The sequence below is a fragment of the Olea europaea genome, chromosome 18, assembly GCF_002742605.1.
Source record: "Olea europaea var. sylvestris chromosome 18, O_europaea_v1, whole genome shotgun sequence".
Taxonomy (NCBI): Eukaryota; Viridiplantae; Streptophyta; class Magnoliopsida; order Lamiales; family Oleaceae; genus Olea; species Olea europaea.
Genome location: NC_036254.1, coordinates 24,340,555 through 24,368,348, shown reverse-complemented (window position 1 = coordinate 24,368,348; position 27,794 = coordinate 24,340,555). Strand labels below are relative to the sequence as shown.

At 33.4% G+C, this 27,794-nt stretch overlaps 1 protein-coding gene, 1 long non-coding RNA gene and 1 pseudogene across 3 annotated transcripts; 1 reads left to right on the top strand and 2 right to left on the bottom strand.

The window, feature by feature from the left end:
- LOC111366898 overlaps positions 1-2,636 on the top strand; it is a 3,425-nt pseudogene extending 789 nt beyond the window's left edge.
- A 2,278-nt stretch (positions 2,637-4,914) lies between these two features.
- Positions 4,915-6,985, bottom strand: LOC111367869 (patatin-like protein 3). Its single transcript, XM_022988943.1, has 6 exons — positions 6,491-6,985; positions 6,220-6,401; positions 5,953-6,136; positions 5,706-5,867; positions 5,317-5,619; positions 4,915-5,238 (listed from the first exon to the last, which is right to left on the bottom strand). Exons 1-6 carry the CDS (start codon positions 6,668-6,670, stop codon positions 5,014-5,016), a joined length of 1,236 nt encoding a protein of 411 aa, XP_022844711.1. The 5' UTR covers positions 6,671-6,985; the 3' UTR covers positions 4,915-5,013.
- Positions 6,986-24,920: 17,935 nt separating this feature from the next.
- LOC111366532 lies at positions 24,921-26,853 on the bottom strand. 2 transcript variants are annotated; one of them, XR_002697677.1, is made up of 3 exons: positions 26,417-26,853; positions 25,235-25,438; positions 24,921-25,072 (listed from the first exon to the last, which is right to left on the bottom strand). It is a non-coding gene; the product is annotated as an uncharacterized LOC111366532 (long non-coding RNA). The 2 variants fall into 2 exon arrangements; XR_002697678.1 differs by lacking the exon at positions 26,417-26,853 and having other exon boundaries at positions 25,235-25,299; positions 25,406-25,507.
- Positions 26,854-27,794: the final 941 nt, after the last annotated feature.

Genomic DNA, 27,794 nt, shown 5'->3' with positions numbered 1-27,794 from the left:
TAATAAAACTAAAATGGCTGCCTCTATTCTACGCCTACATTTCCATGGTTGTTTTGCTAATGTAATAACGTTACCTTGTATACAAATTTCCACATGAATAATTTGGATAAACGTGTTCAATGCCTCTTCTTATAATTCCATGATTATACTTTTTATTTGATAAATTTCTCTACTTCTAGTTATATAGGGCAGTGACGGATCTGTCTTGCTTGATGATACCAGCACATTCACAGGGGAGAAGAACGCTAACTCCAATAAGGATTCAGCTAGAGCATTTGATGTTATTGATGCAATAGAGGCAAATGTTGAGAAAGCTTGCCAATCCAAAGTCTCTTATGCAGATATATTGACTCTTTCCGCCAGGGAATTTGATTATCTGGTAAAAAAAAATTAATATAATTGTTTTCTGTTATAAAATTCGATTTTTCATTACCATAAAATGTTTTCTAACGTTTGCCTATAATGTCCATTACCAAATTTACTAGACTGGGGGTCCTTATTGCCGGTTCCCCTAGGACCTCGAGATGACTTAACAGCAAACGAGGCTGCTGCTAATGAGCTACCATCACCTTTCATGCCCTTGACAAATATTACAGCAAAATTTGTATCCTAGAGTCTCGATTTGAAAGATGTAGTTGTTCTATCAGGTACAAATCCATATACATAATTGACTATGGATACGCATGGGACAAGGCTTTATTGAATCAAGTTGAGTTGAGAATAAAATTACAAAAAGAACTCTCTAAGTAGACCTCATTGATCCATACAGGTGCTCATACTATTGGCTTTGCTCAATGTTTCACATTTAAATATAGGCTTTTCAACTTTGACGGGGCTGGTAATCCTGATCCAACACTTGATGTAGCATTACTTAGCAATCTATGTGTTAGGATTTATGTTGTGGCAATTCTGTAGACAAAATCAAGTCCTAGTTAGATTGTATTAAGAGTTTATCGTGTTGTGACAAACTCAAAATATGAGTTATTGAGTCCTAATTAAAGTCAAAATAGTTGGAATTGATAGTATAGTCCTTGAAGGAGTCCAAGATGTCCAAGGGCCACGCAAGTTATGTTCTAAATTCTTAGTCGTAAATTTTAACGCCTTTTTCATATAGAAAACATTGAAATTTGGACAAGGCTATTTCTAAAAGAATTGTAGCCCTTTGAATTATTTTTCAACGTATTTTGAATCACTTTAACTGGACATCAGAAGAGAATGTTATGATGAAAATACTAACAATTGCTCCCCTGCCTCTAGCCTAGCGCTCGAGCGTCACTGTTATGTGTGAAACCCTAGTTTATATTTTTCACGAGTTTTATCTGGCCATACTACATAATTACTTCCTGCTATAAATATCCAAGCCCTAATAGGTTTTGTGTGTGGTTGTTCATTATATTACTTCTTCATAACATCATTCAAAGATCTAAGAACACATTCAAGTATTGAGATTGATCCTTGATTCTTGAGTTCATTCAACCATAGCTTCAGAAAAAACATCAAATTCATATAATCCGAAACATCCACTTCCTATACATATACAAGAAGGTACTTTTTGAATAACTTTTAGATGTTGTTAAAAATTGAGGCATTGGACCAGAAGCACAGGAAGAGTACAAGAACAAGGGGTTCTTGGTGATCCACATGAGAGAGACAATTTCAGAAGATCGAGAACAAATGTGATTGAAGCATGTTCCAACGGGTCTTGGAGATTGCAGGAATTAGATCAACTAATCTAGTGAATTTTTTAGGCCGGATCATATCGTAAGTTCATATTATCTATAGTAGAGGTTACTGACTTGGTCCCGAAGCTTTTATCTAGTTGGATTTTTTCCGTCAACATATTTCGTGTTATTTATTGCTTTCATATTATTGATTGGGCATTCAAATCATAGGATAATTTGACGTGATTGATTAATCATCTAGAAACAATAAAAAAGTGATTTGTTGTTTTTAATTATATAATTTCGCATGTTGGGTCAAAATAAATTGGCTAAAATTAAACTTTCAAGTGGTATTAGAGTTTTTTACTACGTACTGTCTGTCCGAATCAAAACAATTATGGTATGAATTTGGTTTCCTTGGATCCTACTATGACAAACAAGTTCGACAACAACTATCTCAAGAATCTTGTAAAAAATTCCGGTCTCCTATAGTCGGACCAAGCCCTCATGGGTGACAATATCACCACTTCATTTGTCATGAGCTATGGCAAATTCCCTTTCCTTTTTTCTAGAGATTTTGGTATATCTATGGTGAAGATGGGTAATATTGGTGTTCTTACAGGACAAGACGGAGAGATAAGGAGAAGTTGTACAATGGTAAATTAGAAACTTGCCTACCTAAATGAATGATAATAAACAAAGAGTTATTTTTTTGAGATGGCTAAAGTATGGATTTCAAATCTAGGTGATTAAGGTTCAATTTCTACTATGTAGCTTCTCCTTTTCGTGTTTTTTCCTCTTTTATGTACATTCACCTCCTACTTTTCCATGATTAAAACAAGGATGTGTAATGATTTTCCTATAATCTTCATTTATGATTTTTCGACATACTTTCTATTTTTCAAATGAATCTTGTAGCATTTTATTCAGAATATACCAAGTATATGTGAAGGGATAAAATCCAATATTGAATAAAGATAAAAGCAAATACCAACCTATAAGAATTTGGGTTACTCCTATAGATGATGTTCGTCATTTTAAGATAGAACTCTTAAGTCTCAAACAAGCCATCATCTTATGGGGGCATATTAAAGAATAAAATTTCACATTGAATAAAAATGAAAACATAGACTAACTTATAAGGATTTTTGAATTACTTCTTGTGGGAAGAAGAGAAGCTGAAGAAGGGAAGAAGAGGAGCTGAAGAAGGCAGCGCCTAGGCGTTCGCCATGTCCAGGCGCCTAGGCGCCCCGAGTGAACTTCCAAAATCAGAAACTGGGCGCCTAGGCGCCCCGAAGGCGATTCCCAAGCAGAATATTGGCGCCTAGGCGCCACTCATGTGGCGCCTAGGCGCCCCAGTATGTATATATATATTGCCATTTTCCCTCTTTCATTAAAAAAACACAAGACCTAGAGAGAAAATTAGAGAGAAAACTTTGGTGAGAATTTTACAAGTTGAAGGTGTTCATCTTGGGTATAAATTCAAAGGTATTTTCTTTCTTGAGAATTAACTTGAGGCTTGTTCAAGTAATCCAAACACATTGAATTTCATATATTCTATTGGAAATCATTTCTTCCTCATTTTCTTGATCTTGAAGTGTCTTGGAAATTTTCACTTTGCCAACTTAGTTTGATCTTTGGGCATTAATTGGGAGGTGTTTTCCCAACACTTCTCTTAATAAAATTAATCTTTTAAGATGAAAACCAAGTCTTAACAATAATATAAAACATTGAAAATTATATATATCACATAATTTTTTTATTTTTATTTTTATTATTTTTTATTTTTATGAATGCTTGGAATAGAAAAAAAGAGTGATCACCGCAATGCAAATCATTTAAATTTATTTATTTTTTTCATGCAAAACAACTCCTTATTCGATAGAAAATGGATATTTTCTTTTTCTTGACTAAAAAGTCTACATTATTACTTTTGAATTTCTGTTGATTCCTTGGAGTAACTTCTTTGATGCTTGCATATTGCTTTTCTGTAAGACCCCCAAAACCTTCGTTAGGACTTCTATTTTCTTCCATCCTTCCTTTGCTCGATCCGTGGTGGGAATATAGTTGCTGCAACCTTCTAAAGGAGGAGTCCCGACTGTTCTCCGCCGTAAGTTTTTGCTCCGTGGATATTGATATACGCCCTTCTGCTAGTGAAGTTTGTTCACTAGCCCTTCTTTTTAACATGTGATATTCATCTAGAGTCAACTGGACTAAACTATTAAGTGCACCCTCCGATTTATTACTAATATAGCAAAGTGCATGAGCAGCTGATTTTTCAAATGCTTGTGTCTCCAACTGTATTGCTTCGTGAGTGAGTTGCAATGTCAAAAGACTTTGCCTCTTCAGCCTTAACACTTGTTTGAGTTTCGTTCTTTTTCGTTGCTGTTCGTCTATTTTCGTTTTGAGTTTTTCCATTTCTTCCTGTGTTCTCTCCAGATCTTTACTTTTGTAGTCGACGATTTTTTTCATCTTTAATTCTTCCTCCTTTGTAGACTTTATGCACATATCTGTAGTTCCTAGTTGAGCTTGAAGCTCTGAAATGACAGCATTTGCCTTAATAACTCGTGATTTTACACTAGACAAATCGGCCTGCATCTTTTCAAGCTCGTCGATTAATGGCTGGGAATCTAACCATGATTGCATAGCATCATCTTTAGCCTGTTCGAGATTTTCCTTCAGCCTTTCTAGTTCTTGAATCTTGCTTGTCCACACATTGCTGCTATCCGTCATATCGTCACAATCCATTAATGAACTCAATGCATGTTTGATACGGTACTGATCAGAACCGTCAAGATTTTGCTTTGTGTACTTCTCTGTCCACTTGATGTTCATGATCCATTTTATAAGTATCACCTGCTTTGGCATGTCCTAGATCTTCTTGTTTTGCTGCAATTAATTATTGATTCTTGTTTTTGTAAAAGTTTGTCTTGATCCTTGTATAAATTATTTTTAGAAATATTTAACGTGTTTAGAGGTTAGGTGTTCTCAAGTTTATCGTCAAGTGTGAATCAGAGTATCTCATCTATTTGCCTTTTATGCAAATTGTCCGGCAAAACTGTCCTGCAGCCGTAATTAATATCTCATGGAATAATTCAAATTTTCATAGTTCAAAAAATAAAAAATTTATTTGGTTTTGTTTGGTGTAGTCTGAAATAATATTAAAGAAGAATGAATTCTGATTAGGGAAGCCGGCACGCACTGGGGACAGCTAACAACGTGTAGTGACTGTACCACTCTCTTAGACAGCACATCGAGAAGGAAAAAAAGGTTAATATATTGTTTATAATTTATGACATTGTCCAATCTTATTGATCGACTAAGATAATACTCTCTATAATAGTGCCACTTACTATTCGCGTTGCCGGAGCTTTCTTTCATCTGAAAGTAACTTTGCAAAGCGACTAAGAGCTTCTTCATTAGTACCCTCTCCTTGAACTGGCCTGGGTCGACCAGTTTCCAAATTCACCCTTGAAACTGGCTTCTTCAACATACTGTCTCCCATTTGAATAAGTGTTTGCATATTCTTTGTGGTAGCAATGTCAAGCGATGATGCATCCCCGGACAATGTATCCTCCTATTCATTTAAACATAGTCATGTCTAGCATTGCATATTAAACGTGCACTGAGAGTAATTTTAAGAATAATTGGATACCTGAATACGGAGGTAATTTTTTTCATTGCGAAGGGATTGGAAAAGGGTTGAAACATGAATATCGACCATATCCGAGCTTGCATCAGCATAGATGTCGAACAGTGGTGTTGCACCATTGTTGTAAACCCAACCAAGCAAGCCCCATCTTTTGGCGTCCTTTACGTTGTACTTCTCTTCTAGTTCAGCTATACCAGCTCCTAATGAGAGAACCAGCATTCTGTTTGTGTCCATTGGTTCCATGTCCACAAGTTCAAAGTTTCCCAACAAAATTTCTTTGGAAATGTGTGTTATTGCCATTAGGGTCTGTAATTCATTCATCCATCAATATAATTCAGTTTTTTTGACTTGGAACAAAAAAACAAGTATGGGATCTTTATGTCACTACTCACTGGATTATTTGCAGCAACCCCTCCATCGACAAGATCGTGAGTTTTTATCTTTCCTTGCGCGTCGGTAGTTTCAAAATAGTGTGGAGGCAGAAAAGTTGGAGCTGCAGACGTGCCTAGACAGACATCTGATAGCTGAGCATTCTTGGAAACACTTGCTTTTGCCTGGACAAAATTTGATCAAATTAATATTAACAATTTGTTCAAAAATATCCAAATATAGATAGGACAAAGGTAAATAAGTAATTACTTCTTTTGAAGTGAAAATAATTGGTTGAAGGCTCTTGATATCAAAAGATGGTATCACCACATTTGTTAAGGTCTTGCTCAGAGTCAGATTGCCTAATAGTCCTTGGATCAATGATTTGAGGTACTTCCCGTCATATTTCGGACCGCCTAATATATTTGTAATGGCCGAGAAGAAGTTGTTCCGGCTTAAAATTTAAGGATATAAACACGATCAGTACTTTATTAAGCAAATTTCGAAAAAATTAATCTGTCTTTCAAAATAATTTACCTTCGCTGGGGGAAGATTTTGGGGCCATGCTCCAAGTAGAAGCTAGAAATATTTTTTGCAGCATATAGGGGGCGATTATCTTTACCAGGAGCTGTGAGCATAGTAGTAATTAAACCCCCTGTGCTTGTTCCTGCTACTACATCAAAATAATCTGCAATTCTTGCATTAGGTCCATCTAATTCCTGGAAAATCACAATCGTATTTACTGTGAAGAGGACGGGAATATTATTTCAGTCAGTATTGTCCACGAATCGTTCAACCAAGAAAGTACCTGTAGTTTGGCTTCAAGGAAAGCAAGTAAAGTGCCAGGAATGATGCCTCTGATGCCACCTCCATCAATACTCAAAACTGTTACCATTCTTCCTTTTGTTTGAGCATTAGCCGCAGGAAATTGCAAATTCTGAAGTATTGCTACCAAAGTAAATGCGAAAAGAAGAACCCTCTTCTTCATTTTCTAACTACCAGAGGTAAATTACTACAAAAGTTTTAACTACAGAAAAGAGAATTTTTAAGGAAGAGAGGCAATGGCTAAGAATTCTTTGATGCTCTCCTACACAGCAAAAGATGTATATCGATATTGAATTATTGATTTTTGTCAAAGTTCAATCGCTTCGTTTGAGCTTTCCAGGAACACAGATGACGCTATTTGTGAATCTCTGTCTCCTAAAATTGTCAAATGTTACCCCACACAAAAACGTATAATTAGGAATTTAACAAATTTCATCTTATTTCTTACTAATAGTGTATGTTCTAGATGAGACCTGCCAAGTGCTCTACACTTTTACAGCCTCTCACAATGAGGGAGCTCACAAATTTAATATTCATTTGGACCCCTTCATAGTGTACAAATAACTTCTCTCATTCTAGATTTTTGTTCTGGTCGGAACCCATTTTGGCTGGGAGCCTGTTACTGTCCGGTTTAAAAAGGTCAAATCATAGTCAAAATTATTTTCAGTGGCATAATTCAATAATTGGAAATGCTATGGTAACAGAGTGGGTGACATGCACCCTTACAGAAGGTCCACTTATAGGGGTCATGTCACCCTTCCTTTTAAGCATTTCCCTTCAATAATTGAATACTGAGGAAATGATAATGGTAGACGACACGATGTCATGGGTCAGTCCAAGTACGAGACAAATAGTTTAATCGCGTTGCCTTATCTGGTGGGCCAAGGTGCATAACGTACGTTTTTGGCTCAGTGCATCTAATTTCTAATAAAAAGTGGAAAGAAGGTTTACTATTGATACAATAGTAAATTAATCCAATTTTACTATACATGATGTTATTTTTTATTTTCCATTTTGTTTATATCAAACAAATGTTCTTCCACACATCATGCCACTAGCTTTAAAAAAACAATAATAATTTTAGTAAATAAACTGCCATGAGCACAAAAAAAAAAACTGTTCGTACATGAGCTTTAAAAAAAAAAAAATAAGCTTTTCGCACAGTGCGGAGAGATGACAAATCATGTGTGGAGTAAAAAAGAAAGGAAAAAAACTCTCCGCACAGTGCGGAGAGTTGGCAAACTCTCCGTACAGTACGAAGTAAAAAATCAAAAATAAAAAAATCTCTTCATACAGTGCGGAGAGATGGCATTCTGTGCGGACACTGTCCTCACAAAGTGCCGACTCTCCGTACAGTGCGGAATAGAAAAAAATTCGCACAGTGAGAGAGTTGGCAAACTCTCCGTACATTGCGAAGTTAAAAAATAAAAATCTCTCCGCACAGTAATTGTCATGTGCGTTGCACTAATTTTGCATTTATCATATTTTTAGTAGTGTATGAATTTTAGTTTTTTGAAAAGTTTTTGAAGTAATATCTAAAAATATTTTCATGATATAAGAAAATAATTGCAAATTATTTTTACAATTGCATAACAGTATTGTGTCATCTAAAAAAAATATACTTCTATATTTCATACTTGAATAAGAAATATACGAAAATAACACAAATTATTTTATTTGTATTATTTGATAGTATTGAGTTGAATGTGAAGATTATATTTCTAAATTTTGTGTAATTCAATATTGAAAAATTGAAAATTGAGCACCATATTCATATGCATTTATATTTTGTACTTCATATATATTTACTATTTTTTTTATCTTATATTGAAAAAATAAAAATCTGGAATTTTTTTTGAAATTCGGTTTGGTAAGTGAATGTACGGTGTTCTGCATTCTCAGTATTTGTAATTGCAAAAATCAGTATATAAAAATACAGTAAGCTGCAGATACGATAGACAACATATACAATAAGTTGCAAATACGGTAGGCAGTATATACGGTAAGATGTAAATACGGTAAAGTGAAAATACGATAAGTTGTTTACGAATACGATAGGCTGTAAATACGGTAAGTTACAAATATGGTAGGTAGTATATACGGTAAGGTGCAAATACGGTAAGTTGTAGGGATGGCAACGGTTTGATTTCGATTCGGTTCGGCCGGCCAAAACCATCACCGAACCGTCAAATTTTTTGTCATACCATAACCGCATCATAACCACGTAAATCGGTTCGGTTTAATTTGTATCTCGGTTCGGTTCGGTTAATAACCACGAAAAATAAATTATTTTTTATAGGTCCATCAGTCAAATTAATATAAAACAATTTATGAAAAGAGAGTCAATGAAAACAAAAACACAATGTTCCAAACAAAAATGCAAATATTATCCCAAATTTCAATTATAAAATACAAACTTAACAAACAATATTATGAATATAACAATACTAAACTTTTCCTTCATTCTTGATTTTGTGCATTGTAGTTACTTGATTCATGCTTAATAATTCAAAAGTTTCAACCTTAACTCATATTCAATTTTCATTCTTCCCTACAACTCTTATTAGTATAAGTCAGCACTCAAAATTGATTCCTATATAGTAAATAAGAAATGTAAGTAGAGAATACAATGATACTACCTAATTCAGAATTGTTTTAACTAATATTTAAATAAAAAAATGTACCTCTTTGTCAACTCCTCCTCACTAAACCTTGTCATCCCTAATAAAAGAATGATTTTTTTAAGTGGGTAATCGGTTCAGTTTCAGTTCAACGGCATAAATATCATACTCGCACCATCATGAATCGGTTCATTAAAATCAAATACCATATCCGCCCCATTGCACCATCGGTTCGATTTTTTTTGTCCCATTCAATTCAGTTGACCACGATTTTTGATTTTAACAATTCAAATTACCATTCCTAGTAAGTTGTTTGCAAATACGGTAGACTGCAAATACGGCAGGCAATATATACGGTAACTTGTATATACGGTAAGCTGCCTGCAAATACGGTAAGTTGCATATATAGATTTATAATTTGTTATAAATGTATAAAATCTATTTAACATTGAATTTCTTAAGTATTAAAAGTTGTAATTCAATATTTTTTCCTTTTTTATAATTATATTTTCGAGAATTATAAAAAAAAAAAAAAAGTGGTTATGAAATTGCTAATTTTTAAATGTGTTTTTTTGTTGAAGATAAAAATAATTTTTTTATATTATTAGTAAAAAAAAAATTATTGTAATTTTATTAGCGTAATAAGAAGATTTATTATGCATTTTTATTTTTTGCATTTTGTGAAGAATTTTGTTTATGGTGATTGACAAATATTCTTTCAAACACACATCATGCCAACTACATTAAAAAAAAAAAAATAATTTTAGCATATATAAACTCCATGAGACAAAAAAAAAAATTTCTGCACATTAGGGAAAAAAAGACTCCGCAAAGTGCGGAGAGATGACAAACTATCTCTTTGTACAGTGTGAAGAGAAAAACAAAAACTCTCGAGACTTTATCTGCAAGTTCCAAGAGGTTTTTTCTCAAACAACTTTTGAGCAATGCATTGAACACTTTAATTTCTGCCCTACAACCTGGAAGTATAATTTCATTGAAAATTATATCCGCTTTTAATGTCCAAAAGCTGTTATCTAGCAAGTGTAAAATATTGATTTTGGATGGTACCCTAGGGCCTCCATTTGTGAAAGCAATGCCATGGTACTATCAATATCCCCTTCTTTGCACAATTCACTTATTGTTTCAATGTATGAATTATGAGAAAGCTCATTTCCAATACTATAAATATGATTTGTATGATCAGAAATTGATCTGTGACTGCATTTAAAGAAGACATAATTGATTTTGAGCCATGTTTTTCGACTCTGTTTCATTGTATATACGAAAAATTTACAATCTTGAAATTTCACTTGTAATTAAGGAATTTGAAAATAACTCTCCGCACAGTGCGGAGAGTTTTTGTAACACTTTAATCAATTCAAAAGAAAAGTAAAACTTAAAAAAAAATCAAAAGATAAAAACAAAAATAGCAGGCGGTGGATGCCAAAAAAAATCATTCCAATTGAATATATATATACAACCCAAAACCAAATTAAAAGAAAACACACACATTACACACACGAAAGAAAACGAGACAGAGAGAAAGAAGAAGAGAGAAAAGAAAAAAAAAAAAAGGGAACAGAGGGAGAAAAGGAAGGAAAAATTCGTCAACGTGTTAGGAATTAAGTGGGTTATACTACTAGGCTTAAATTCCTCAATTTTGAAAGGTAAGTAAAAAGTTACTTATTGTTAAGTTATGTTTGATTTTATAGTTGTTAGATTGTTAGTTTAAATTTAATTTTATTGAAGGGGTTAAGTGTAATAAACTATGAAATTGAGTAAAATAAAAGAAAAATTAATTTTAGTAATTAAAGAGACTTTAGAAATCGTGTAAACGTGAAATAATTATATTTGGGTACCGCCTATTTAATTATTGAAATTACTTAAATTAGTTAATTGTTGATTTAAAAATTATATTATATTTCAGGTGGCGATACGGATAACGGGACAGCGTAACAATCGAATTGATTTTGGCGTACATAGTTTTGTGAGTGGAAAAATATAAATATTTGTAAAATATTTATAAATTTAGTATATTGTCAAAGTATGTACAATTATGTGTTCGAATTATATGGTTATTATGAAAATCTCTTTTATTATGATACATGTGAAATATCAAAGATTATTTATGGCATATTTGTGACTTGTTATGTAAGACATGTGATATTGAGATTTATTTGGTATGTGAGACATCTAATATTGAGATCGGCCAGAAAAGTACCCATGATTATATACTTCTTCTAGTTCATAGAGGGACCTTGGCTGTGTTCTATCCTACACGGAGGGTCTTGACCTGACATTGGTCTTGATCGTGTACATATAGTTGACAGAGAAACCTTGGCCGTTAGAATTGATTATGGGAGGTTTTTGAGATCGGCTTTCGTTCACGGAGGGGGCCAAAGGCCCGTGGTGAAAGTTCTTAGCCCAAGAGGCGAAATACATATTTCAGTCAGAGGATACATTTTCGGTGGATTTTTCAGCACGTTTGATGTGATGAAATTATAGCATGGTTATCAGCTGATGTTATATCATGATTTTAAGATGATATTTTATGACATGTGAATATTTCACTTTTTGGCTATAATTACATGATATAGTCTTGTGAATTATTAAACGATATGAACTCCATTTTCGATAAAAAAAAATGTATAAATGAAAAAGTATATTTATTTTGAATTTCTCCACTCACTGAGCTATCAACTCATATATTTCTCTACGTTTTTCCTTATCAGGCAGCAGTTGAGAATCTGGGCATCCTTTGGAGTTGAGCCTTGATTTTGGAGTCAGAGCCACACGATAGAGTTTGTTAGTATGACTCACTTCATAGAACATGTAATCAGTGTTTTGGGACGCATGTTCATGTCTAGATGTGATTTTTCATCACTTGTAGATAGTTATGGGGCTCACTATGTATTTTATATCCATATGTATATTTCATTTTATTTCTTGGTAAAGGTTAAGATTTCGGCTTATCTTTATTGTGCTGTGCTATAGTTTGGGGTTTGTGTGAAATTGATCACAGGTTGGTTAGTCCTGTTTACAGGGGAGATAATGTCGAAATTCTGTTAGAAAAATGATGTATAAAAAGTGATATATTGTATTTGTAGTAGCCTTAATGGTGGGTCAGACTTTTAGTTGGTATCTATCATCAGTGCATGCCACGTCCGGATTTAGTGGTGTTACACGCGGCGGGGTATGTCAGTTTGGTATCAGAGCATGCATTAGAGCTCATGGGTTTGCATTGTATATGCATACATTCTGATGTTTAGCATATCATGCATAACTGTAGGTAAGTCATGCCTCGTGGTGGCAAAACTCGAAAGCTCCAAGATATGTTGCCCCAATCTCACATTGCTCCTGATAGAGATAAACTGAGGGAGCCCGAGAGTGTAGATGAATCAGTTTACCAGCCTCCTGAACAACAGGGACAGGAAAATGTGATTGGAACTGTCCTATTGCCGTTGAAAGAATTGCTATTTTCGTTGCATTTGCTATGCGTAATACTGACAGAGATTTTAGTATTGAAAGGACTACAAAGTTAGGGGCTAAAGTGTTTACTGGCACAGTCGATCCTGTAGTTGCGCAGGCATGGATGACAAAGATAAAGATGGTATTTGACGTTATGGGTTGCTCAGACGATCGAAAGTTGTGTCTTGCCTCCTTCTTATTAGAGGAGGGTGTGTATGATTGGTGGCAGTCGGTACGGAGCACATATCTAGACCCTTCCATCATTACTTGGACAGATTTTTGTCGTATATTTTACGATGCCTATTACCCTCGGTCCTATAAAGATGTGAAGCAGGAGGAATTTCTGAAACTAATACAAGGCCAGATGATTATTGCTGAATATCAGGTGAAATTTATTGAACTTTCAAAATATGCCCAAGTTCTGTTAAGCAACGAAATTGATAAATGCAGACGGTTTGAAAATGGGTTAAGGGAAGAAATCAGGTCAGTAGTAACAACTGCAGGCTGGAATGAATTTGGCAAATTAGTGGAATCAGCTTTGAGAGTAGAAAAGAGCATTTATGATAGGCCAAGTGGTAGAGAACAAACAATGTTCAGAGCAAGCTGTAGTCAGACAATGACAATTGTTTCTAGCTATAGACCACCACGGAGGGACAGTAGAGGATTTCGACCTGGTGTGTCCAGTTTAGGTCAATTCAAATATCGACTCCGAGGAAGTCATGGTCCTAGATTCAGTCCCAGTATTGTACAGCAGCCATTGGCCAGTCGTAATTATACTCAGGGTTTTTTCCAGAGATCATTTACTCCGAGACAGGGAGAGAGTTCTACTGGTGCCAGATTTTCTTCTTGCCAATTATGTGGAAGATCTCATCCTGGAGAATGTTTAAAATTCAAGGGAGTTGGTGTTTGCTATGGCTGTGGCCAAGAAGGACATCTGAAAAGGAATTGCCCAGTTGTATTCCAAGAGGGTGGTATGACACAGAGGATGTTTCCTCAGCAGAGTGCTGGTAGTACAAGATAGAATCAGACTCAGAGAGATGATTCAGCTAACAGAGCAGGTACAAACAATGTGGCCCAGTCTAATATCGAAAGCGGTAGTGGTACAAAATCAAAAGGACAGGCAGGACGACCGAAGACCCAGGACAAAGTTTTTGCTATGACTCAGTAGGTGGCAGAGGAGTCATCAGATGTTATCATGGGTATGTTGTCTATTTTTGATAGAAATGCTCGTATTTTGATTGATCCTGAATCTACACATTCTTTTATGTCATTTGCATTTGCTTTATATGCGAATCAAAAGCCAGAACTTTTAGGCAGTTGTTTGGTAGTGAATACACCAGTAGGAGAATCACTATTAGCAAACAAAATATATCGAGACTGTGGGATTAAGGTAAATGAGAAAGAGCTGAAGGCAAATTTAATACCTCTTGACGTACATGATTTCGATTTTATCTTAGGTATGGACTTTTTGGCAACAAAACGAGCTTCAGTTGATTGTTTTCGAAAGAGGTTGTGTTTAGACAGCCAGGACAGCCTGAAGTTATATTCAATAGCGCAGAATTTTACCGTCTTGTGTGATATCTGCTATTGACGCTAGAAAATCACTCAACAAGGGCTGCCGTACATATTTGGCTCATGTAATTGATACAGATGTTAGCAAACTAAAACTTGAAGATATCCCAGTGGTCAAGGACCTTCCTGGTGTATTTCCAGAAGAATTACCAGGCTTACCATCAGACAGAGATATGGAGTTCATTATAGATCTGATTCCAGGAACTGCACCTATTTCACGGGCACCCTATAGAATGGCACTAGTAGAATTGAAGGAGCTAAAGGTTCAATTGCAAGAGTTGATAGACAACGGTTTCATCAGACCTAGTATATCTCCGTGGGGAGCACCAGTTTTGTTTGTGAAAAAGAAAGATGGCACCATGCCACTGTGCATAGATTACAGACAATTAAACAAAGTGACAATTCGCAATAAATATATTTTGCCACGTATTGATGACCTGTTTGATCAGTTTCGAGGTACTGCAGTATTTTCAAAGATTGATTTGCTTTCTGGATATCATCAACTTAAAATCAGGGACAGTGATGTGCCAAAAACTGCTTTCAGGACAAGAAATGGACATTTTGAATTTCTTGTGATGCCATTTGGGTTGACCAACGCACGAGCAGCATTTATGGATATGATGAATAGAGTGTTTAGCCCATATTTAGACAGATTTGTGACTGTATTCATTGATGATATTTTAGTATACTCTCGAGATCATGATGAGCACACAAGGCATCTCAAAATCATCTTGCAAGCTCTACGTGATGAGCAGTTGTATGCTAAATTCAGTAAATGTGAATTCTGACTTGATAAAGTTGTATTTTTGGGACATGTCATATCAACAGAATGAATTTATGTTGACTCGCAGAAAATAGAGACAGTGGTAAAATGGGAAAGGCCTACTAATGTGACAGAAATTCGAAGTTTTCTTAGCTTAGCAGGTTATTATCGTCGTTTTGTAGAAGGATTTTCTAAAATTGCTCTTCCTTTGACCAGTTTGACTAGAAAGAATGCTAAATTTGTTTGGAATGAAAATTGTGAAAGAAGTTTCCTTGAATTGAAGAATAGATTAGTGTCAACTCCAGTTCTTACCCTTCCATTTTTCGGTGAAGAGTTTATGATATATAGTGATGCTTCACGTTAGGGTCTTGGTTGTGTTTTGATGCAGAATGGGAAAGTTATAGCATATGCTTCCAGGCAGTTGAAGAAACACGAACTGGGTTATCCTACACATGACTTAGAGCTAGCTGCAGTTGTCCTAACCTTGAAAATTTGGAGACATTACTTGTATGGTGAGAGATGCCAGATATATACAGATCATAAAAGCTTAAAGTATATTTTCGATCAGAAAGAGTTAAACTTGAGGCAATGAAGATGGTTAGAGCTGATAAAAGATTACGACTGCAAAATTGATTATCATCCAGGGATGGCTAATGTAGTTGCTGATGCTCTCAGTCGGAAAATATCAAGTCCTATGACTCAGACTAATGCAGTATGTTCATCTCTGTTTGGTGAGTTCAGAGGTTCTCATGCTCAATTATCAATTACTAGTGTAGGAGTATTGTTTGCCTACTTCCAAGTGAGGCCTACTTTGATTGACACAGTTAGAGAAACTCAAACTCAAGATCCAGTGCTGAACAAATTGAAAGAAGAAGTTAGTAAAGGTAAGCATACAGATTATACCATTCGAGATGACGGAGCTTTAGTTATGGGAAACAGATTATGTGTTTCCAAATGATTCGAAATTGAAGGGAGAAATTCTAGAAGAGGCACATAGTTCAGCTTACGCGATGCATCAAGGCAGTACAAAAATGTATCGTGTACTCAAAGAACACTATTGGTGGCATGGAATGAAGAGAGAAATAGCTGAGTTTGTATCCAGATGTCTAATTTTCCAGCAAGTGAAACCAGATCGTTAGAAAATAGCAGGATTGTTACAAACGTTGCCTATTCTTGAGTAGAAATGGGCACACATTATTATGGATTTTCTATTTGGACTTCCACGAACTTAGAGTGGACATGATGGCATATGGATCATTGTAGATAGATTGACGAAGACTGCTAGATTTTTGCTTATTAAAGTCACTTACTCGTTAGATAAATTCGCAAAAATATATGTTGATAAGATAATCAGTTTGTATGGGACACCAGTATCTATTATTTCAGATAGAGATTCTCGTTTCACTTTTAAGTTTTGGCCCTGTTTGCAGAAAGCTATGGGTACTAAACTTCATTTCAGTACAGCTTTTCATCCACAGACAGATGGTCAGTCAGAATGAACTATTCAGACTTTGGAAGACATGTTACGAGCTTGTGTACTACAGTTTAAAGGGAATTGGGATACTCATCTTTCATTGATGAAGTTTGCTTATAATAACAGTTATTATTCGAGTATAGAAATGACTCCTTTTGAAGCACTGTATGGTAGGACATGCAGAACTCCAGAATGTTAGGATGAAGTTGGTGAAAGAAAGTTATTGGGTCCTGAATATGTCCAGATTACTGCTGAGAAAGTAAAAATAATTAAAGAAAAGTTAAAGACAGCTCAAGATAGACAGAAGAACTATGCAGATAGACGTAGAAGAAACCTTGAATTTGATGTTGGGGATAGAGTTTTCCTGCAATTGTCTCCATGGAAAGGTGTTATCAGATTTGGTAAACGACGTAAATTGAGTCCGAGGTATATTCGCCCATATGAGATTGTTGAACGCATCGGTCCAGTTGCGTATCAATTGGCTTTGCCAACAGAATTGTCCAGAATTCATGATGTATTCCATGTTTCTATGCTTCGTAAGTATATTCCAGATCCATCTCATGTTTTGAAATCACAACCAGTAGAGCTGAAGGAAAATCTTACCTATGAAGAAGAACCAATTCAGATATTGGATAGGAAGGAATAGATCTTGCATAATAAGACTATTCCTTTAGTTAGAGTTTTGTGGAGAAATCATCATATAGAAGAAGCGACATGGGAAAGTGAAATAATTATGTTTGGGTATCACCTATTTAATTATTGAAATGACTTAAATTAGTTAATTGTTGATTTAAAAATTATATTATATTTCAGGCGGCGATACAGATATCAGAACAGCGTACCAATCGAATTGATTTTGGCGTACATAGTTCTGTGAGTGAAAAACTATAAATATTTTTAAAATATTCATAAATTAAGTATATTGTCAAAGTATGTGCAATTATGTGTTCGAATTATATGGTTATTATGGAAATCTCTTTTATTATGATACATGTGGAATATCAAAGATTATTTATGACATATTTGTGACTTGTTATGTAAGACATGTAATATTGAGATTTGTTTGGTATGTGAGACATGCAATATTGAGATCGGCCAAAAAGTATCCATGATTATATACTTCTTCTAGTTCACTGAGGGGCATTGGCCGTGTTCTATCCTACATGGAGGGTCTTGACCTGACATTGGTCTTGATCGTGTACATATAATTCATAGAGGGGCCTTGGCCGTGTTCTAGAATTGATTATGAGAGGTCTTTTTGACCGGCTTGTGTATATGAAGCGTTGCCAATGAGCAGGGTGAGATAGGGATGGCAAATAAGCTCGCGAGCTTGGGCCGCCCATGGCCTGGCCCGCAAAAAGCTCAAGCCAGCTTTGCTCGAGGCTCGGGCTGAGCCTCATCTTGGGGTGCCGGGCTGTGCCCGAGCTGGCTTGAGAAGAAAAAAAATTGACCTGTTTAGGCAGCATCCAACTGCCTTTGTAAAGGTAGCTACTTACTTAGCTGCTACCTCAATAGGAGAAAAAAGAATCGAGGCAGCTCGTTTCGGATCAATAAGGCTCGAGCCGAAAGCTAAAAACTCGATCTGGCTCGGGGCCAAAAAAGCCCGTCTTCAAAAAGCTCGAGCCTCGATTTTCTGCTCACGAGTTGGCTGAACTCGTTGATGCGCCTAGGGTGAGGTCAATGATGGTTGGACAAATCGTTTACATGTCATAGTGCATAAGTCACACATCACTCATCTAAGAAAATTCGTTACATGTCATTGGATCAATATTATAAGTAACAGTTGATAGGTCACAGGTCACAACTACTAGATCACAGGTCTTTGTGTATAGGTCACAGATCGAATAGAACTGATCACAGATCATGATTTTATGTCACAGTCCATAGGCATAAGTCACAATCCAAAGGTCATTTTGTATAGATCACAGATTAATGTAAATAGATCAAAATTAATTGGTCAAAAATTATATAACACGTCTTTGTGCACTAATAACAGATCTCAGATTCAAGTTCACAAGTTATAGTTCATATTGTATATATAATAGATCAATACCCGCATGTCACATGTTCTTGCGAACTGATCACAGGTCATTGGATCAATATCACATTTAACGATTTATAGGTCACATATCACTTGTAACAGGTCACATGTTATAATGCATAATGCATAGGTCAAATTCAAGAGAACTGGTCACAGGACATTAATTTCTATGACCTCAATTGTTTTCAATGCCTTTAAAAATTCTGATACAAGGTGCTACAACTTCTAATAACTAGATTTTGGCAGTGAGAATCGAAGTTATTTACTCCAGCAAGTTTTCTGTAGATTCTCTCTTTGTTCTATCTTTTAATGCACAGTGCGGACAACTTTCAATTTGTGACATTAATCGTTCAACGAGTTTCAATCAACCAAATTTCAACTGTGAGAATCAAAGTTATTTAACCAATGAGCTCTTTATAGATTCAATTTTCTGATATCTTTCAATTTATGACTTCAATAGTTTGATGATTTTTAAAAATCGAATTTTGGTGATGACAATGGCGAATATTTGATCCGAAGAGGTCTATGTGGCTCTTCTATTTTGCTCGATATTTACAATTTATTGTTTTGGAGAGTCATATTTAGAATGGTAACTCTAAAAGCATTATTTTAGAAAATATATTCATTAAAATATATTTTAATATTTATAATTGCCACGTGAGTTTTGAACTTTTAAAGTTTGTTTCTCAAAAATGAAATGAGGTATAATAAAGACCTGATATATGTATTCTTCCCCTAATTATGTATAAAGTTATATTAAAGTCAAGCCCAAAATTAAAGTAATCTAATACAGAATTAAATTATTGGACTTAGAACATCTAAATAAAGTGTGGGTCGAATTATATGTGTAGAGAGCAGATTCATTAGGCTTGTATTTCCTTGATGGACCAAAGTACATAAGAAAATATAAATAGAAATATGGTCTCTAATTTATATGCGACTTTTCATTCTTTGTACTCCCATCAACACAAGAATAATTAAGAGAAAATAAATTGAAGATGAATATTAGATAACCACAATAAAAAATGAAGAATAATGAATTTAAGAATAAAATCTATGAATCAGGAACAAAAATTAAAGAATTAAATGAGTCAAAGATTAAGATCAAAATTGAAGAAGAGCCAAATATGAAAATATTGCAATTCAAGTTTCAAGCCTCAAGATCCGGAATCAATATCTAGTAATAAGAAATTATTCCCAATGACTTAAGGTATGTTTCGATTAATTAATTTTTTTAGTGATTTGACATGGAAATCTTGATAATTCATAAAATTTTATAAAGTTTAAGTTTCATAAAAATTCAATAAGTGATATCTGAGTCAACTCCATCTTAAACTATTGAGACTAAAGAAATAATTTTATTGTTGAAATTATACATTGAATTTTTGAATTCTTGTAATTCAGAATGTGAATTTTAGTCATAAATTTCAAAAATAAAGTTTTTTTTTTTCTTAAAGCAAGAATTTTAGGTTGAACTTCATACTTTGGATTCCTCAATTTTTAACCCTAAAAGTCAAAAATTCAATTTTTTTGAAAAACTTTCGAAAAAAGGATGAACAGGGGCCGTCGAAGTGTTGCAACGCCCAAGGGACTTTCCCTTACAACGCCGCATCACTGGTTTCCTAGAGCCACAAAGCTGCATGGGCAGTGCCCAAGTAGCGCAACAGTCGCTTATTTTTTTATTAAAACATAAGAAAGAAAAATAAAAATAAATGATAAAGGAATGTCTATTAAATTTCAAATCTTGATTCTTAAGTTTATTTTGGATCACTTACGTTCTAAAATAGATTAGTTAAAGTAACATATTACCAAAAAAACTTCTCTTATCTAAATTAATTTATTTGTAATATTAAAAAGATTGTATGTATATAATTCATACGGATAATCATCGGCCCAAAGAAATATTAATATTTGGCATAATTACATACACACATATGGTAATAAATATGTGGCAATTGTAAAATTTTCCATTATGTGACCATTGAGACAGTCCAAAGATAGACTTAATATTTTGTCAATATTTGATTACTACATCAAGATTACCACTTATAAGTTGATATTTCTATTCAAAAATTAAATATCGGTATCGTGCTCAATCTTTTGTGATGGGCCCACCATTATTTGAAATTATTGATTATTAAACACGAATTCTCATGTGAACATGTTATTTAGGGATACGTCCTCTATTCAATTAATCATTTACTTTACAATATCTGCCAACTAATCAATTATTTCTGTACTTGGAACCAAAGTTTAAGAACTGAGAAGAGCATTTGTATTGTTCTTGGTGGCATGGATTTAGATATTGCGTTAAGGACCAAACAACCCTCTATTCTTACGGATAAGAGTTCTGCTAACTAAATGGAACTCGAATTAGTTGAATCGTTCAAACCGCACGAGTCCTATAATCATGAAGCGCAGAATTATAGCAACATTCAGGGTTGCTGTGTCCGATAAGGTAACTACTATTGGGGAGTTTCTTGAGAAAATTGGAAAAGTTTTGTAAAAGGTAATAAGGCCAAAACTAGCATGTTTTTAGTGAACTTAGTTTCACTAAAGTATAAGAGTAAAGAAATGGAGATGTCTCACCTTGCTTCAAAATTAAAGGCACTAAAGCTTGAACTATCTTATGACTTGTTCGTGCATTTGGTTTTAACTTCCGTTCCTACAAAATTCAGTCAATTTAAGGTTAGTTATAACTGTCAGAAAGGGAAAATAGTAGGGCTGGACATGGTCCAATTCTGTTCAATTCTAACGAGAATCGAATCGACCCAAAATTTTCGAGTATTTCGTAAGTGGAACCGTCGGGTCCAAATTTAATTACAGAACCGTTCAAGTTTAGTTCCATTCGGTTCCATATTATAATTAAATTTTTTAATATATACAAAGTTACGTTAATTTAATTAATTATATGTTCAATATTAGCTCTTAGAAAATAACGTAGTTCAATGTTATGTGTTTCACGTCTCTCTTTGTAGAATTCTTCATAAATTTGATTATTAAAATCACAGAAAGAGAAATATAGCAAGCTCAAAAATAATTAAGAGAGATGTTGTAAAGCTTTAATTTGATTTTTTCCGGCAGAAACAACACTACAGTAGAATAACAGATTTGGTAAAATTGAGGTCAATTTGTTTAAGTTGATTATGAACTGAAAATTAGAAATAGGAAAATCATATTTTGTGGTTTAAACTAAATTAACTAGTTAATAAATTTATTTAGAAAAAATAAAATAATTTTACTTATTTAAAATAAATTAATTAAAAAATTACGGAGATTCGGTTCTTATTCGATTCTTCAGGTCTTGGCCTAGAACCGAACCATACTCGTCGGTTCTTGACTCAAATCCCTATTCAGGTATTTAACTTGAGAAGAACTGTCGGGTTCGGTTCGGTTCGGGAGTTTTTGTCCAGCCTAGAAAATAGACTCTTAGCCCTCGTTTGGCCCCCATTAAATTTTGTTACATTACATTTCATTTCTCTCTCTCATATTTTCATCCAAACAATATTCCATAAAATAATATTACACGTAATTCAAAAAAAATTTCTTCTTTTTCAATTTTTAAAAAAAATACTATTCCACCCATTTTCATTTTACGAAAATGGGGGCTTAATGAGCTCATTCCATATTCCATATTGTGTGCAAGAAGGAAGAAGGGGGCAAGTTCCTCTGAGGACAAGTTAAAGAATAAGAAAGCTACATCCGATTTAGTTAAAAACAACAGCAAAAGCTTGAAAATGATAAATCATCTAACTATTACTTTTGTGAAAATTTGGGAGACATGAAGAGAGATTGTACTAAATATCACCCTTAGCGTGTAAAGTCAAGTACACTTCTCACTTTGGGTTGTTCTAAGATTAGTTTAGTTTCAGTATCAAGACTCATTTAGTGGACAAATTTCGGTATCATTATTTAAATAAGCCTGTCTATGAGGGGTAGCCTGGATAGCCTAAAGTCAATTAATGTTGTAAAATTCATCTATGTAGGGCGTTGGCATTTCAGTTAAAGTTGAGGTTATATGGCATTTTAGATTATCATTAAAGACTAGATATTATTTGAATTCGAAAAAGATATTTGCAGTACCGTCTTTTAAGATACAATTTGGTTTCTATTTATATATTGGACAAATTTGATCACTCTTTGTTCATTTGGAAATAGTCAGTTTTATCTCTTTCTTTATTCAAATGTTGTCGGTACCAATTTTTTATCCGGTTATAATGACCTATAATTGCTTAATGCGTTTATCTCTTATAAAGAAATCTTGGATATTAGTTCACGTTGTATTAAACATAAATTAACTAATGAGAATTCTTCTTCATTATGGCACAAGGGATCACGTTACATCTTTCAAAAGAGAACGGGATAGTTTATGTCAGAAAAAATTCTTGATTCCTAGATTTTATGGACTTTAATGTTTGTGTTAATTACATTAAGGAATAACAGACAAACATAAAGAAATTAGGTACCAACAAACCTCTGGACGTCTTAGAACTAATACATATAGATATCTCTGGGCCATTTCCTTCGGCTTCTTGGAATAGTCGATAGTCATTTGTTATATTCACATGAATGATTTTTCTCGTCATGACCTTTATCTCATTCATGAGAAATTCTAATCACTATATATGTTCAAAGCTTATTAGACTAAGATTAAAAATCAATTCAGCAAAAGAATTTAAAACATCAGATTTGACCGCATTGGTGAATGCTATGGCAGATATAATGGACGGGAGAACAACTTCCAATGCCTTTTGATAAATTTCTAGAGAAATATGGAATCATCCTACAATACACTTAAATCTATATGGGAAGAAGCACGAAAGACTATAGATTAAATTTTCAATAAAGTTTCAAGTAAAGCAACTATCAAAACCTCTTATGAGCTTTGGACAGGCAAGAAATCCAATTTGAAGGACTTGTTGTTCAGTTAAGAAATAGAACATCGAAAAACAAACTTGACTCTAGAATTATCAATTGCTAATTTATTGTATATTTTGCAAGGTCAAGGGTTACAAATTTTATTGTGAATGCGTGTGGTTGAAAATGAGTATAAGAAAAAAAAAGTTTTATGAGAATGGTTACCAAAATGGGTAAATTCAGCATGAGTTCAATGTTCTGGTTCTACAGTGAATTCAACACCATTATTTAAAATAAATTTTGAAATTTAGGTTAAATCGAGTTTTATGCTTGGTATTAAAACTGAAAATTGGATAAAAATAGATCGATTCTTATTTTAATATCCAAAATAAATAAATAAATAAAATTAGAACTTGAGTTGAATTCACTACAGGAAATATCACTTTCAGAAACTATATAAATGGTTGTAGAAAATACATTATTCGTTGTTGATGATATTCAACGACCAAATTCAGTTGGTTGTTCGTTAGTTGGCAAAGGGGTGTTGGCAAATGTATTTAACGACTAAATATACATTTGGTTGTTAAATGTATTATTTTAACAACCAAATAATTGGTCGTAAAAGATTTGTATTGACAACTGATAATCTTTTTAACAACCACATATTTGATTGTTGTAACAACTATTTTTGTCGTTCAAATATAATAAAAACAACCAAATTTTAGTTGCCTTTCATATAAACTACCAAAAAAACATTTGTTAAAAATTAATATTGACAAATCGATGAATTTTATTTCAACAACTGCTTGATTTGTCATTGTATTAAGGGGGTGTTTGATACACCAAAATTTTCCATGGAGAATTCCATTTTCCAACTTTATGGTGTTTGATAGGATTTTATTTTCATGAAATTGCCTTTTCTTGCTTGTCTCGGGAATTGATCTTTTCTTGGTTTTTAAGAAAAACCAATTCTCACCAAAATTGTGAGAATTGGAATTTCATGTTACAGTAGCATTTTGTTTTTTTAATGACTTTGTGTGTGTGTGTGTGTGGGTGTTGATAATGGAAACAAATTTTAAGATTTATTGTAAAAAAATATTTCCTTTTAATTAACAATTTTCATGTAAAGCAAAGTTAAACGAACACCCAAAGATAGATGGTTTTCTTGAAAAAAATTTTGGTTGGTTTTGGCAATGGAAACAAATTTAATTTCCAATATCAATAAATTATATCCCTTTAATTGACAATTTTCATGTAAAACAAAACCAAATGGATATCAAAAAACACTTTAATTTAAACATTTTTCACGTGGAAAATTATTTCAATCAAACATAATAATTTGCAATTTCCAGAAAAATAATTTCTCATCAATTCAATTCCCTGGAATTCGTTTTCTTTCCACCCAAATTTCACCTTTGCAATCAAATAGACCCTAATTATTTTTTGTCTATAAAATATCAATAGTACAAAAGATGTGGCTTTAGAGCCGGAATTTTTCATCGCTAATAACTTGAATTTCGTAAGTAATAACTTTTAGCTACGGAACCAATCCATGAATAAATCGAACCATGAAAGTATGAGAAACTATTAAAAGCTTTAAAATACACCAATAAACAAACAAATACGAATTGCAAACATTTTCATTCCATGAATTTATCATCCAAAGTTACACAAAATTACATTAATTTCACCTTCATCTCAAACAACAATACTAACTCATATCAACCTCTTTGCAAAGTGCCACACGCTGCTTCTGCTTCGGACGGAGCCTAAACAAATTAACATGGAAAAATTACCATTAATGAGGAACTTTCTCATTTCTGAAGGCATAAAGTACTGAATGGATCTTTAGGGGGGAAAAAAATGAAAAAAAAAGCTAGTAAGTGTGTAACTAAAGCCAAATGACAAGAATGAGAAATGTGCTTAATCACCTCAATCATAGGTATTCCCACAAGTCTAAGAATTTTTTGGCAATCATCATTGTGTTCTTTGTCACCTGCATAACCAAATTGCGTCACATGATAAACAAATTGCCAAAACTATAAATGCCTAAATACACGACAGCGTAATAATGGCATTTTCAATTCTAGGAAAATCATTACCAAATTCTCAGCAATATGTGGACTCGTTGATTCCTGTAAAACATCTCACTTCTCAATCAACTCAACACGAAGGCCAGAAATATGAATAAGCGACCGATTGAAAATAACACCTTAGGGCATCCCCAATGATTGCATCATTGCACCATTTTTTGTTGTGAAGTTGCTCTAATGCAACACCAAACTTTGCACAATTTTGATGTAAAATGGTGCAAAGTGTAAAATGTCCCTTTTGCCCTTATTTAACATTTCCCAAATAAATTTGTTAAGGGTAATTATGTCATTTATGCTATATATTTTTCAATACAATAAATTATTATTATTTTTATTAATATTAATATTATTTGCATTTAAAATAAATTTTAAATGTAAGACATAATAATTAATAAATTAATTAAAAAACGAAAATAATTTAAAATATAACAAATACGATTATTTATTAAAATTACGAAATATATTAAATAACAATATACATACGATAATTTAATTTGATTTCATATTTTCGTTGTTGTAATGTTTTTATTAATTTTTCTGTGTTTTTATATTTATTAATGAATTTAATCTTTTTCATAATTTAACGTAATTATTTATTTAGTAATTTATGTATTTATAAAATAATTAAATAAATAATATCTCAAATAAATAAAATAAAGAATAAAAAATGGAAAGAAAATGATTAAACAATGTTCATTTGATGTAATGATTAGAAATGAATTTTAGTTTAATACAAGATTTGGTATAAATTTTGGTGCAGTATTGGAAATGGCCTTAAATAGATTCAAAATTGCATTTTGGGATTGAAAAAAATATTCAATAGCAAACTAAAATTGGGATAGCCGATAGCTTTCACAGAAATTTATGGTTTTTTTTTTTTTTTTTGGGACAAATACCTGAAAGAGCAGACTTATAAGCAATCATAGTACTTCAACGTGCATATGCAAAAGTGTGAACGATTTTAACCTTTTGGAGCGTATTATACAAAAAAATGTGTTTAGATCGTGAAGGGATCGTGACCTGTTGGAGTGCAAACAAGATCGTGAACTTCATTTGTGCTCAGATCTCTCCCTTGAATGAGATCTATGCACTATTTGATCTCGAAGAGCTACTGCTCTACTCTGGAAGCCGAAGCAGCATAGTCACGTTGGATGCATGAACTTGCAGCAACTTTTGATTTTACGGGAACGTCGGTTGACAGATAGATCTTCATCTTGAGGAAGGAACAAGAAGAGGAGAAAGTCGGTAAATGGGCTAGGTTTTCTTTCGTCCGTCATTTCTGGAGGATTAAAAAGAGACCAAAACGTTATCGTTTCTAGAGGATAAAAAATGAACAAGAAGAGGAGAAAGTCGGTAAATGGGCTAGTTTGTATAGATATGTTTGAGAAAGAAGGGAAAGTGAAATTTTTTAGTGTGAAATTTTAAAAGGGCGGGATAGTTTGAAATTAATGTATAAATGTTTTTTATTGTTTAATATTGATTAAATTATCATGATTCATAAATCTATATCAAAGTAGGCACCAAGCAAGATTGTTATCTTATCTTATTGACAACAAGGTGGATTCGGTGCCGTTCTCGACCCTTTCGTGTACCGTTCTGTCACAAATTTTTTTTCCATGCTTTCCCAATGTCACAGCTAAGTTCATAGCAAGATTTTTATGAGTACCTGCCTCGTTTATTTATTTTTTTATTGAAATGATATGGAGCACCCAAATACATAGTCATAGAAGGACACAGTCGATTTGATTTTTTTTTTTTTTAAATACTTTTGACAATGATTATTAAGCTTACAATTAATTAACTTTGTTTTAGAATTAAAACAATTAAAATAGTTTTTTTGCTGCATAATTGTTCTTGACTAGCCAATAGTATAGTTGTCAAATACCCAAAACTATTTTAGCGCCAAATTAGAGTTGTTAACCAAGTTGTCATAAACTTTCAACGACTAAAAATAATTGATCGTTGAATGTCACTTTTGACGACTACAAATAATCGACCGTTGAATATTTACTATATTATTTGTGTTTCTAACAACCTATTATATTGTCGTTGAATATGAATAGATATTTTGGTGGGAATTTTTGATTTGGTGCTCACTCACAACGACCAATTTTACTTTGGTGGTAGAAAATATAGAATTAACAGCTATTTTTTGGTCGTTGTAAGATATTTCCAACTAATTTAAAATTCGATTGTTCAACATCAATTTTCTACGACCAAATTTATAATTTAGTCGCTGAAATATTAGTTGTAAAAATATCATTTTTCTTGTAGTGACTGGACGAAATCGACCCATTCCAATCCAATTTTAGTTCGATCCAACGATTCTAATTATTTTTTACCACCCTCATTATCGTGATTACTTGACTGTCCCCTTTTCTCATTTCTTAATTCCCTC